This window comes from Venturia canescens, chromosome 5 (assembly GCF_019457755.1).
Source record: "Venturia canescens isolate UGA chromosome 5, ASM1945775v1, whole genome shotgun sequence".
Lineage (NCBI taxonomy): Eukaryota > Metazoa > Arthropoda > Insecta > Hymenoptera > Ichneumonidae > Venturia > Venturia canescens.
In genome coordinates, this window is record NC_057425.1 from 14,341,816 (window position 1) to 14,356,745 (window position 14,930).

The 14,930-nt window shown below is 33.3% G+C and overlaps 1 protein-coding gene across 7 annotated transcripts in view; it reads right to left on the reverse strand.

Annotated features, from left to right (window-relative positions):
- Nucleotides 1-528: 528 nt before the first annotated feature.
- sky (GTPase-activating protein skywalker) overlaps nucleotides 529-14,930 on the reverse strand; it is a 28,496-nt gene continuing 14,094 nt past the window's right edge. For 5 of the 7 annotated variants that reach the window (XM_043419773.1, XM_043419774.1, XM_043419775.1 and 2 more), the window contains 4 exons: nucleotides 12,916-13,002; nucleotides 9,525-9,683; nucleotides 9,059-9,288; nucleotides 529-8,674 (listed from right to left, as the gene is read on the reverse strand). In XM_043419773.1, coding sequence (XP_043275708.1) covers nucleotides 8,533-8,674; nucleotides 9,059-9,288; nucleotides 9,525-9,683; nucleotides 12,916-13,002 — 618 coding nt within the window. In that variant the 3' untranslated portion in view covers nucleotides 529-8,532. Of the gene's footprint in view, nucleotides 8,675-9,058; nucleotides 9,289-9,524; nucleotides 9,684-12,915; nucleotides 13,003-14,710; nucleotides 14,741-14,930 lie in introns of all 7 variants that reach the window. The other 2 variants (XM_043419776.1, XM_043419778.1) reach the window with 2 other exon arrangements.

The window sequence follows — 14,930 nt, forward strand, 5'->3', positions numbered from 1 at the left end:
TTTTAAAAGCCCCTTAATACAGAATGTGACGAAAATTGCGGTACTGTAAGAAAGTCGGGAGTGCAAGAGTGAAGTGATGATTAGCTGAGAAGTAATAGAGATCAAAATTCAAAAGATTATGAGTTTTAAATAATTTTATTGACAAAGTAATGTATGTGAAGTTTCAGTGGATTTAAAAGTGTTTTTTGGGATTGAAAAAAAAATCTTGCCATGCAAGCCCAAAACGGGCTACGGATACGTGTTCAGAGTGCACAAATGCGTAAGAATATCATAATTGTATCAGTGGCGCAGACATTTTTATTTGTGAGCCTGTTATTATATTTGCGAACCTTTCGGACCATCATTTGAAATAATTATTCAAACACCGATCTATTGTTCAATCAAGTCCTCGCACCTGATAATACTTGGAAGTAGTGCAAAAGAAGTACGTCAACGAGTACCATTAAAAATACAATTAATGATGAAGCGAACGACCCTTGGCCATGGCACATAGCCAAGATCATGAAAACGAAACAAATAAAAAGGATATTTTCTCAATAGCATCGTTTTATTTGTCAAGCTAAACGAACGAAGTGTCTGTCACACAAAATTCATGTTTCTCGTTCACGTTTCACATTAATATACATGTCCTATCTTCACGGATTCATATCGATGAATATAATAAAGTTTGTAAACGTATATATGTCTATATTTATATGAATAGGATAAAATACATAAGATGAACATATATTTCGACCTTTGTTTGCACCGGACAACGTTTTTATTATAATCTATATGTTTTGATACACTATTCATTTCGTAATGTTTCTAAATATCATTTTATACACGACGACGATTATGATATGATGATGTAGCATCGGCAGGCGACAATTTTTCATCTCGGAAATAAGTTCTCATTCTTTCGCTTTTTCTCTCTCATTCGTTCTCTTCGTTTGTTCTCAGATACCATTACACACTCGTTCACCACTTGGTAATCTCAACTATACGTGTATATTTATATTTATATATGTATATTCAGAGTAGATTAACGATATAACAACGCTTGAATTATATTTTTTGCACAGAAAGATTTCGTTAACTTTCCATTTCGTTATGTTTTATCTCTCTCTCTTGTTTCTATCAGTAACAATATATATTCGTGTTTATATATATATATATATTTGTATATATGTATATTACTTGTGTACTTTTAGGCTACGCTCGTTCCTAAATTGAAAAAACGTTTCTCGACAATAATACTTTCCAGTTTTCAAAATTTTGTCCTTATTTCACATTCACGCTCTCGATGCGATCTATCGTGTTACGAATTCCGATTGAATATTGGTTTGGGTTTGTTCGATTGACATGACTTTTTTATAAATTCGTCTGAACAGGGACGACGTCGTTCGCGAAGGAAATAGGTCCAGCCGAAAACGTCATTTTGCCGTTTCTCATGATCCGATCGATTGGATGAAACGTTTATCTGTTTACCATACCGTTTTATTTCACTTTATTCATTGTTTTCGCTTATGGCATACCTTCGAGCATTAAAATGTTTACGAGAAAATCAAAAAACATATTCTTCAACAATAAAGGTACAAAGGACTTTGTAATAAGCGTGTTCTTATCGATCTACTACATTCTACAATAACGTTTTGTCACTTACAATCTCTTACGAACAACACAAAAATGTTGTTAACAAATTTATAAATAAAGTGATCCACTCCTCTTCTCTTTTTGTATCGTTACGTTCTTTCGTTTTGTTTTTCATCCTTTCCCTCCGCATTATTCAATCAGCGAATATTCACAGTGAGCTGCACCTGACGATGAAAGTTGATGGCTCGATACGAATTGACAGCTGACACGGGCCCACTATCCCCAAAACGTCAATTAGTATGTGCGCACAAGCTATCCGATTGACTCAATTGCTTTTTCGATTATTGTTCACGAGATTGACAAACATTCGGTCTCGTTGATCTCGAGTAACAAAAACAACAACACAAATTCACTTAAGTCGTACTTAGGTCGCTTGGAAGATTTTACATACGGCCGTCGTCGTAGCGCACATAAGCTATCGAACTAAAGCGCGTACGAAAACGCGTTTATATCATGGAGAAGCAAAAACACAAGTTTTCCGACTCTGCAAATGACGAGCTGCAGTGATCGTTTCGCCCTCTTTATATTATTCATACACGCTTTTCATATCCTTAAAGACAATTAACTCTACTCATATATTCAAAGTTTTTTCCATTTTCGTACTTTTTAACCGTGTCAACGTTTGGTTTTCATTTCTCTTCTCTCTTTTCGGTTATTTTGCAAAGACAAAAGAATTATTCATGCCCCTCTTAATACTTTTCGTCGAACATTCGTCGTCCTATTTTGAGATCATACGCATAAGCCGTTCACTAATTCCTCAAGACATTTTTCCCTCGTTTCCTCTCTATTTCTCTGTCATTTCACAAAATGCAAACAGCGAAATCCAAATATACGTCGTGAAACGCAAAAAAATACGTATTTTTTTTGGCAAAAATTTCGGTACGACGATATAACAAAATCGAGCATCGAAATAATCGAGATTTATTAGCATGTGAATTAATTAGGCTTCTTTCATCGTGTTACAGTTACGCATAGAATTTTCAAATATCAGATTATTGAAGAAAGCTTCATTTTCATTATGTCCTTATATAATATATAATTTACATTACGAATAATAAATTATCATTTCGCTTCATATATTTTTTTACTTTCTCAATCATTCAGAGTCTGCGATAAACACGTAAGCAGGTTGTACGATTTTATTGAATCTAGGAAACCTGATATGCAAAGACATCCTTCTCCACTTTCGCACCCTCTCGTTCTAAACTCGTAATCTCCATTTTTCGCGGTGATTCTTATTCATCGCCGGAACATATTTTTTTAACATAAATTATGGACTGAACTATGGAGTTTAATGGCAAAATTTTGCATTTAGTTCAGCTTATCAAATCTTGATAATAAAAGAAAAAAAAACGAGAAAGTGAAGCAGTTTTTTCGGTGTCGAGGATAAGTTGGTCGTAAATTCGTTCATGCGTACCTATTTCAAAATGAAATTGATTTTTTTCTTAGATGATATTTTACGACCAAAACATCTTCAGAAAACGATGGACAGTTACAGTCCGTGAGCGTGGGCACAAGTAACGAAATAACGTAAAAATAATCTATACACGTGCTAGAATAAGCTATACACACTCGGATTATAAAGCATCGCCGGAAGTAAAGTGGTTCCAGCCACTCTTCGTAATATCGCACTTCAAATATTCCTGAATAATTCTAATTGCTTCAATTTTTTTTCTTTTTCTATGTCACGTTGCCCCTTTATCAATTTCGGAAGATTCAGACACCACAAACTAACATTTCTTTCAAGTACAATAAAAAAAAAAGTTGGAGAATGAATGAAATAGGATGACAAATGATATTCTTTCGTCAAGCAAAATTATTCGTAGTGACTGAGCACACTTTTTCAATGGAATCACAATTACAACTTTCTCTTCCAAACTACCAAAGTTGTAGCGACGAAGTTTTAGATGTGGAAACAATAGAAAATAAAAATAGTATTTAAGAAAAAAAACGGAGCGAATAATTGGAATAGTTAGGGACTCAGTGCCATAGAAATTTTCTCCTTTTCAATCATCCATCGTTTTCCTTCGACCTCCGTTGATAATTACTTGTCGAATATTGGTATTGGCCGATTCCGCCGTTCTGTATGTAATTAGCAATTAATCACGATGTATATGAACAAACGCGAGAATAGATATTTATATATAATATATACAAAGAACTTTATGCATAATGTATATTAGGATGTGTGGGAAAAAAACTATATTTTTTTCCTTTCCATCCAGCCGAGAAAGTCGAATTAAGGTGAAAAAAAAGATCCCCAAAAGCAGAGCTCACCAAAAAATTATTTCGAACGACGCATCGCGTTTCAAGATTTTCCATAAGAATAACCCAGGAAACTATTGAGACCTCTGATCATCGTATCATAACTCTTTGGGAAAATATCACACAAAAACCACAAGAATATGTTTTTATAGGAAATTAATTTCCCTACAATAAAGTCCTGATGGACAATTAGCTCGGAGCAACCGTTTTGGGGCTATCACCTTTTGTAGTTGAATCGATCGAAAAAAAATTTTCATGACCGTAAAAATCAAATTTTTCGTTTCACGAACAAACTTCTTGGTACTTTTTTACAAAACTATTACAATTATTGTAATTTAAAAATTTTCATAAAATCACTTATTTTTATTGTTTCGTGCTTGGTTTTCACTGACAAGAAAACATTCTTCATTTTCCCCTTCGATTTCGATAATTTCCTTATATGTCGAAAAATAAGAAACACGTATTTTTTTATCGGCTTAAAGTTACTTTTAGCGGGTGAAATCGACTCCCAAAGTTGAACATGTTTTGCATCTGATAGAGTGTTTCATACAGGAGCACTCAATAAATCGAAATAGCAAAATTTTCTGCATTTCAAATAACCTATCTAACATGTCCAACTTCTTATACACCCCATTAAATAGAGATGATTCACCCCCGAATATCCAGAATTTTGTCGTATAACAAAAACTTATGATCCGATTTTAATAAAACAAACCCCATTTTGCAGAGCATAAAAAAATTGACATGTTTTTGAGTTTTCCTCGGATCATAAAAATTAAGGAGGTAAAACACTCAAGGTCAAATTTTATTTTGGGTACTGTCCCCTTCCGATTTCAATATTTTTTTTAAAGAATGTAGCTGATCGAAAACAAGAGACACTTTTTTTATCGGCCCAAATTACTCTTAATTGATGAAATAAACCCCCAAAGCTTAGCATGTTATCTACCTGGGAGAGTGTTTCATTTACAATCAGTGTAAAACATTGTTATCTTATGAAAACCAAGCACGAAACATGTTTACAATAATTCTATGAAAATTATAAAAATCAGTGATTTTATAAAAATTGTAAAATTACAATAATTATAACAGTTTTCTAATAGAAGAAGTAATTCTCTACGAAAAAATACCAAAAAGTTTGTTCGTGAAACAAAAAATTTGATTTTTACAGTCTTATGAAATTTTTTTTTTTATCGGTTCAACTTCAAACGGTGATAGCACCAAAACGTTACTTCGAGCTAATTGTTCATTAGGACTTTTTGTAAGGAAATAAATTTACTGTAAAAAAATATTCTTGTGGTTTTTAATACAACTTTCTCGGCTGCATGGTCGCAAAAGAAAAGAAAATATCGATTTTTTCCCGCACAACCTAATGTATATGGATGAAATAAATGTAAACTCTCTAAGATATTATAGCTAAAAATAAAACAGAGCTAGATCAAATGGATCATGGGAAAGCAATACATTTATACAAATGTGAATAAAAATCATTGTTTTTGAAGAATGTTGGATTATAATTTTCTGTACACACATATTCGGGTAGTCCCTAAGTGGGTTCTTGAATTTTAACTCACGTACCTTTCTAAACAATTTGAAACAAATGAATAAAAATGCGTTCAAAGGATGAATCTTAATACTAACAAGTACTCCCGTCTTAAGGTGTGACTTTAGCTCCATTCAAATAAAACATGTCTCTGAAGTGTTTAAGCTCGCCTCACGAACATTGCTCTAAGAACATTCTGTGCTCACAAATATAAAAGTGAGTAACTAATTATCATTACTTTCAATCCGTATGTATGAGAAAAGAAAAAAAAAACATTTTTAAAGTAATCCATTCTCAACAATTACTCTTCAATAAAATTCTGCATCAAGTGTATTCATTGGTAAATGGATTTCAAGAAAAATGGCACATTGCAACCCCTGTCAAATTATAACTAACAATTTACAAATAAAAAGCCATAACCAATAATCCCTCAGAGTCTAAGGGAAATAGTTCCGTCTGCATTAAAACAAGATACGATTTTTTTTTAAGTGAAATCGACCACTCCTCGAAGACTCTCGAAGGCTATTTATTATATTTCCGTATGAAGTGTATTGTTTATAAGATACTAGAAGTATTTTCTATTTTATTTCGAAAAGAAATTCGATTCTACTCATTTCACAGCACAAATTTGATGCAAAGAAAAGCCATTTATTTCAAAATGTGAGTTTATTCCTCTCCATAGACTCTACCGAAAGCACTTTGTTCTGTTAAAATGTCAGTTGCAGCCCCAAATCTGCTGTAAGATTGAATTCTCTGAAATATAACTCATTTCTGAGGTCAAAATTTTTACTTTAAGAGCATATATATTTAAAGGAAGAGAGAGAGAGAGAGAGAGAGAGAGAGAGAGACAGGTCCACCAGATTGAAAAACGATTTCGCGCGAACCTGGACTGAAGAGAACCGATCAGACTCTTAGCTACGATCGGAAAATGATTTTTGTTCGAAGGTTCAACTTGACTTTGAAATGGTCGCACAAAAATCACCGCAGTAGATTTTTCATAGCACAGGATACGTTTCTCGTAATGATGCATTACTGAGAGTGCCTACTTTTCCCAGACATCAAGATTCCAACGACTTGGCAATGTTGAATTTCGCATTTTTTTACTAACGCGGTTGACAATTGGACATAGTAATTTTTATTCATTATTTTTCTACATGAAAATATAAAAAAGAAATATGAATTTTGAACAAAGAACGAAAGAAACAGAATAACGATACGATGATGAATTACTGCAGGGAAAAACGTTAATACTTTGACTTACGGATTGATTTAATGTAATGACAGTTCATAACTTTTGAACGCTAGGCCACGTCGTATAATCCGCATGAAACATTTTTTCAATACGTGTTTTTTGCCTGAATTAATTAATGCGTATGCAGAAGAATAAAAAAACAGAACAAACACCCCAGAAACTTAAGTTATTCAAATATAGACACATGGGCTCATCCTGCCTTGCGTAGTCGAACATTTTCTTTTTAATACTTGGTGTCAAGACGCTACCATGTGGTGTCCGGATAGGGAAAAAGTCATTTCTTGGGACGGGAGAATTCGTTGGAATTGAGGAAAACCCTCTGTCGGACATTTTGTTAATTTATTTAGATTCGGTCTAAAGATTACGTGAGTCAAAATTCAAGACCGCCCTATAATAAAAACTACCTTAATTATGTATACGTTTATATATATATATATGTATATGGATCATGAAAACTATTTACTGTACATTTATGTAACGGCAATTCTGGTCCGATGAATCCTAGAATATTCACGTTTGAAACAAATCTTAAAAGTCAACCTGTGTTTTTCATTCCTGTTAGATATTTAATTATTCCAAACATTATTGTCAATAAACGCTGTTTGCTGCTGTGTGCACCGAAATTTTGTGAGGCTCTTAGTGGGCCAGACAATAATGAACGTCGAAATCGAGAGCTCGGCTTGTTACAACATCATGCCCGATTCCATACAAAATAACAAGATTATATTTAAAGATAAACGCAATATTAATTCATAAAGAATGATAAAATGAGAGTAATGCAGACACAGGCGAGGGGTTGCGGGGACTAGGATTTATCGCTTATCAATACAAAGTCTATACAAACTTATTATTCGTTAAATAAGAAGTTTCAATTTCTCACTATATTTGCTCTCCTGCATGCGGAGTTTGTCAACATTTGATATTTCGTATATATATATATATTTATATATATATATGTATAGATTTATAGGTATGTGTCTGTTTTTTTTTTCATTCCAAGTATTCATCCGAAAGCCTCATACTTTGCACGTAACTAATTAAAACTGTGACGTTCGATGAGAGACTGTAAAAGTTACAGGGCTCAGAGGGGAGAATAATATACGGATATGCATGCGTCTATGATTGCATACGCTGTTTTAGCACGCAACGATAACAACAACAACAACAACAACAACAACGAAAGATTTTTTTTTATAATATAAAGATAAATTAATAGAAGGTAGTGGTTGGTTTTGTTTGTTTGTTTGTTTGTTTGTTTCTTATCTACGAACTAAAGAATGCGAGCAAAGCGTAATTCAATGAGAAAAAACTTGCGATATTTTTTACGATTGAAATGATTTTTTTCTCATGTTTTTGTTTTTTTTTCTTTCACAATATTCATTCTATTTTTCGAGGGGTAAGGGAGATACGATCAATTACGATCCGCAATCACGATAATCACTTTCTAATAATACTATTTATATATCTATATATTCAACGGAGGATACACGACCATTTTCGTACGTTTTGTTTTCCTTCTCTTTTTCATTCTCTCCCTTTTCCTCTTCCGTTCTTTTCTTATCCTTCTCCTTTTTTTCGCGAAAATTACACATCGATGACAGAACGATAATATACATTTATGCGTGCACGCTTGTGTGTATATTTTTTTGGATATACGTGTGTGAATAAACACAGGCACATGCACACGTCTAGAGAGTTGGTAATAATGGCAGTAGGGAATCAATTTCAACGATATTTCGCTTCGAGCTTCGTAGAACTCTTAACGATCGTTTCGTTTTGCTTTCTTTTTTTTTGTTGCTTTCTCTCTCCAAGGTCTCTTTTCATTTTCGTTTTTTCTCTTTTAAGCTCCCGAAAAGCCGTACACTTCCAGTACTCTTATCTCGAAATCACCGCTCGCGCAGAGCGGCGGATTGTTGAATGTCGAACAGTGATCCGTTTTACCGAACCGTATGTTCTCGTCCATCCATATTGCTTGGCCTCCCCTAAAAATAATTTTCTTTCTTGTACCCAACTATTTTCTTAAAAGATTCCATTCAATTTTTTTTCTAAATTTATAATTTGAAAAATAAATCAAGGTTTACTGTTTTATCGAAATTTTGATAAACAATTCATGAAAGCTCTAAATTCGGGAAACTACAAAGATTTCTCAGTTTTTACCAATTGCGAAATTTTGTAGTTCTGTTGTAAAATGATTGTTCACTGAAAAGCGTGTGATTTTTACCTGAACAATTACATAATTCTTTTTTTTTCATCGATCCCCTTTTATCGACATGATGGTACATCAGTCAATTTATTTTATGATCCTCTATTATTTTCTCATGTTTCTTTTTGTATTTATCTCAGAATTGTTTTTATACTATACTTACCCACCGCCGATGGTTATCATTTTTGCATCAGCAGCCATGAAAAGTTCAGCCGAATGATGCACTCTTGTATCGTTGTGTGAAGAATCCATGCCAATCCAGGGGTATTTGGCACGTTCCGGATACAAGCTGAACAGGAATGTTTCTCCCGTACCGAAATAAGCCTGTCTCTGGCCTTTATCATCCTTCAAATTACGCTCGCACCACCGAGTCGAACAGTATGCCCCGAAAACCTTGACATTGAAAAAAAAAACCAGAATATATATTATTTCGAACAATGTTTCATCATTCAATTTTGGAAAAAAACCAGCTTCGGAAAACAGACGCGGATTTCATAAATATTTGTTTCATAACTTCACAAGAAATCGACGTTTTTCCAGTGAATCATAATTGTACTCTTAAAAAATAATTAATTTCATTACTCCGATGGATCGTTTGAAAAAAAAATGCATTTTCAATAATATTTTACCTCATTGTTGCAAGTTTTGATCATGAGGAGCGTTGGCTCGTGCTGTTCGACGCGAACGTAAAAAGTAGTCAGTGAACAGCCATGCTCCTCGGTCGTGTACAACAAAATCGGTTGATACATTGTGATCCTTACGGGCAACCACGACCATAGAGTGAACAGCTGTTAAATAAACGAAGGAAAAAAATGAAAAATAAGAAAGGAGACAAAATTTTTCATTGTGTGGTAAATCCCATGTCACAGAGATTGAGAGTTTCATCAGTAGCTCAAAAAGCTATATTAATGAAGATTATTTACTGTAGTTCAGGAACATGTAAACATTATTTTTGAAAAAAAAAAAAAACGTCCACTATGAGCGACAGTCATGCGCTTGTTTTGAGATTCAAAATATACCAGTTATTATAACGAAGCGAAATAAATCGATTGGACCATCGAATTAATCGTTACTGCATTTGTTCCCATCATCATAAAAGAAAAAAAATCAAATAGATTACTAACGTATAGCAGATAAATTGCAAATATATTAATCGAAGATAAGTCCAAATAAACTTACTCGTTTAACGTTGGATAAAATAGCGTCGAATAAATAGAAAATAAACGATATTGAAGAAGTTTGCGAATCAATTTTCGTTGTTAAAGCAACGAATAAATCGAGGAAAATCTTGTTTGCAGAAAGGTTGGCCAAAAATAATAAAACGTTTCGGCGCCCTCGGAATATTCGATAAATCGTAGCAGAAGAGTGAAAAAAAAAAAAAAATAGAAAAAATAATAATTTTCAAGCCTAGTCGAGCCATCCGGTACGAGCCAAATATATTTCATCTTGCCAATTGGTGCGACAAAAAATATCGCGTGATAAATTAATAATTACAAATTTAAATATTCACATGACCATGCTTTTCGAAGGAAGTAAGCTGAAAATAATATTGTGGGTGTAAAATACCGTCGTTGCATGCACACTCTCAGTTTTCATTGCACAGTTATCACATTCGTCATGCAACAGAATAATGTTGCGCCATTCCGGTGGATATCAAGGACATTCCAAGACGAAAATACAGTACATGAAATCTCTTCAAAAGGGGTGACGATGGCACGATGAATTCATAAGCAAGATGACGTGATAATTCATTTTATTCAAATCTCTATTCCATCGTTTTGTTAAATTTATTTCCCCGTATTTTATTCATTTCCCCGATCAAATGTACAATTAATAATAACAATTCTACCATAAATTACATCAAATCAAGGGTTAATATCGATTAGTCGGTGAATCTCCAAGTATTTTTAAGACTACAGTGCAAATTACGAAATCTACGAATAAACTATTTACCAAAATCACTAAACAAACCATAAAAACGCAAACAAGACAACGTAGTTGCAAATCTGACCAATCTTAACACAGAACAACACATAACTATCAACGAGAACGAATTACGAAGAGATTGAACGAAAAATTAACGAAACGAAAAAATCCAAAAAAATATACAAACGACGAAGATTTTTACGAATCAATAAAAAACCAACGGAGTGAAGAGTTTGACGAAAGTAGGCGAAAAATACAGTTTTCAGAACCAAAAAATGGCCAAGATTTTTCGAATTAGACAGATACGTAACTCAACTTGGTTTTACCGATACGAAAAGCGCAGAAAAATAAAAAAAAAAAAAAAACAAAAAATATCTATGGATTTTCTCCCATACTAAAATGCAAATTTCGGAATAAACCGGTCCACTAAATTGAATCTAACTGAAAATAAAATTTCTAAAAAAATAAATAAAATATTAATTTTTTAAATTTATTATTAAATTAAAAGAAAATGTAAAATCATTTGTTTTTATAAAAAATTGATCGACTCGACGCTTTTCGTAAAAATTCAACACAAACGGAACAAAAATAAAAATGAATAATCTACATTGGCTGGTCGTTATTAGGGGTCAAAATTCATTTTTTCTTTCCCGCCTCCTAAATCGGTTCGAAATACATAAAAAGTAATGCTGTAATTTTTTCAGGTTTTTAAAAAAAAATTTAACCCCTGACCACAGGGGTTGAAGTTTTCCATTTAAAATAGATGAGGTTTTCCTGCGCTTGCAATCATTATTTTACTTTGGGCCTAAATATGTTTGTAAAATCTGAAAATTTTTAGAAATTAGTTCGCAAGCATGTTGCTACATGAAAAAAAAATTATATACCATTTTTAATTTTATTTTTAAAATTTGATAATAAAAACATCGTAATAATTTCAAGTTTTTTTTTTTATTTTGCTTCAGCATTTATTTATAAAGGTATTTACAATTTAATAATTTTCTAAACGAGTAACGAATTTTTGAGTATTGTCTTCTTTTTTGCGTCATTGCTTTATCGATATCCACTTACAATTTCTAAAATGAACCGTTTTTGTTATTCGTTTCGTGTGAGTATTTCGTTGTACCCGGCTCTTTCCGCGACATCGTTAATCACTGTTAATTGTTTTGTGATTTTGAGACCGATTGTACAATTTTCATTTACACTCCAAACAGGTAGATCAGTCTTGAGAAACTCGCGATCAATTCCTTCGGAAAAAGTTGAGCGTTTGAGGGGTTACGAAATGATCCATTTCTTTGTCATAGTAACCACCAATATATTTCAAATTGATCTGGATCCGTTTGGGGAATGATTCATCAATTTCTTCGTGTGGATTCAATCCCAAAACCATCTTGCGCTTAACATCTGATGACAATTTCTCGTCAGAAAATGACTTGGCAGCTGCCTCAGTATTCAGGTACCGTAAGTGGTTCCTGAATTATTTAACATTGACATTCGAAATCTCTAGATCAATCGACTTAGAATTTTAGAGGTTTTTCGAAAACTGCACATCGTTATTTGGCGCTGCTGACGCAAAAAAAAAAACAAGGAAGCAAAATTGAAAAAAAAAAAAACATTTAAAAAAACTAAATTATTATGGTAATATTATACAACATTTTGAGGGTACGGGTTTTGAGATTTTTTTTCATATAGCAACATGCTTGCGAACTAATTTCTGAAAATTTCCAGATTTTACAAACATATTTAGGACCGAAATAAAATAATGACTGCAAACGCAGGAAAACTCCATGTATTTAAAATGGAAAACTTCAACCCCCGTGGTCAAAGGTTCAACATTGTATTAAAAACCTAAAAAAATAACAGCATTACTTTTTATGTATTTCGAACCGATTTAGGAAACGATAGGGGCAAAATAAATTTTGACCCCAAATAACGACCACCCTATTCTACATGCCAAAAGCTCTTTCAACCGTGAATACTGAAAAGTACATGAAAAGGAAAATATCACCGAAACCAGATGGGTTTAAAAATAACGAACAAAATTGTACGCTTCAGTCCATAAAACTTGGTACGATTAGCCGCTGATCGAGTACTTACATCAGCCGCACCTAAGATCAGTGAGTTTATTGATTGTATGGGAAAAACTCCCATGGAAAGAGCACGAGGTCCAGGACTGTGCGCCCCCTAAGTTCATCAAGTTTGAATCCAGCATCGATCGCGAACATTCCAAAATTGCAGCGTAACAGAAGACAATACAGATTGGACTTTATCAGTTTTCACAAATGGTATAAATCGGTAGCTTGAACAAATATTCGTTCTTTCATCCCTCTCCCCCCCCCCCCCTCCCCCCAAGAGTTATTCTCGTATTTCGCCAAAAGAGATTCTCGTGTGGTTTCAATCCACTTGCGAGAGGTAAGAAAATAAATAAAAGAGCTCTTACGAACCATCGTATGTTCTTGCACGTTTTTTACGTAATCATACTTTCGCGTTGGAAGGGCCAGAAATTCAATTTGTGAAGGAAAAATAAGTTCTCTTCAAGTTTCATAATCGTTGAAAAGCGGGATCGTAAAAAAAAATTGCGACATATGAATTCTGACTGGAAACGTCAAAAACCCCATAGGATACAATCAAATTTTGGCATATCATTCTGGTACGAGAAAATATATACGCACATGTTTAAAATTCGACTGAATAGTGGTAAACATTGGAAAAATATAAACCAAACGATTTTAAATGTATGTTTGATCTATGACGACTAAATTTAACGCTTGCGCATGTTAATGAAACAATAATATCTCGTTTATTTCCGTTGTTGTTGTTCTCTTTGTTCAACACAAGTCAGTGTACAGACAAACATGCAAGATGGATCGCGATCCATCTTTTGTTCCTGCCAAGTTTGTTAATCACTAGAACTGGCAAATTGATTGCTCAACACATTCGTACAGCAATTGCATGCTATAAATTCGAAAAGACGAAAAAAAAAATTAAAAACAAAAAAAAATACAATTACAAGTACGAACAAAGTATATTTTCTTTTTCAATCATTCACAGGCCCCGACGACGTTTACGAGACGAATCGTTCAAAGAGCTTTATCCGCTTGGAAACGATTCGAGAATGAACATTTTTTTGTCCTGGGTATTCTTCCAATAATCTCATGACCAAAAGATTCCTTGGTCGAACTCATCATCTCAATGGTTTCTTCTTTCGCATCGATATCTCACACCGAAAGAATACATGCGGAAAATATTTGAAACAACACCCTCAGAAACGAGCTTTTGACGAGAAAGCTTTGTGATAATCGAGAAGAGAAAAAAAACAGTAATTCGACGATGTTGCCTCGATGACGATGAGAAAATATATCGCATTATAAAAGCCTGCTGCGACAAGAGTACTCGACAAACTAACCAACTAGAAAGGGCGATGAGAAAATAATAAAAACTAATTGAACCTTAGAAAATTGGTAGAACGCTGCAACATTGTATTTCTTGCACTTTGTTTTTGTTAAATAAACAAACAAACGCGATTAGGACAGCAAAAAAGAGCACAGAGTCTGAATTCTGTCTTTTCCTTGTTGTTGATGTTGTCGATGTTATTATTAATACGCTTTTGTCAATAAAAATAACACTGCAATATCGAATTATTAATAAATCACTCTCGATGAATAATATAATTTTTATGACTGCGGTTGCAATATGGAAAAAAATGGTAAACGGCTGAATAAGCTGACGCGATGGTAAACAACAAATGAGTGATTATGGTGTGAGTAAAATAATAATGGAAAAAAAAGATAATTATTAAAAAAAAAAAAAAAATAGATCAAAAATAGTTCAGGGACAGAGGATAGCACATGAAACTAACGACACATTTTCCAAAAAGATAATCATACAATACCCTGTCTTTGTACGTGTCTTCACACTCTTTCTGAAAACAAATTCATATCATTGAAATATTCGAACGATTTTTTCTTTTTCTCCGATCACAATCTTCACTTTTTCGATGTTCATTAGATCGATTTAATGCTTTTCATTGTTTCTTTTCTTTTTCCAATGATTGTTAATATTCATTGTTATCCAAAAACATACTTGGTGTACGATAGAGTCGAAAAAGTTGT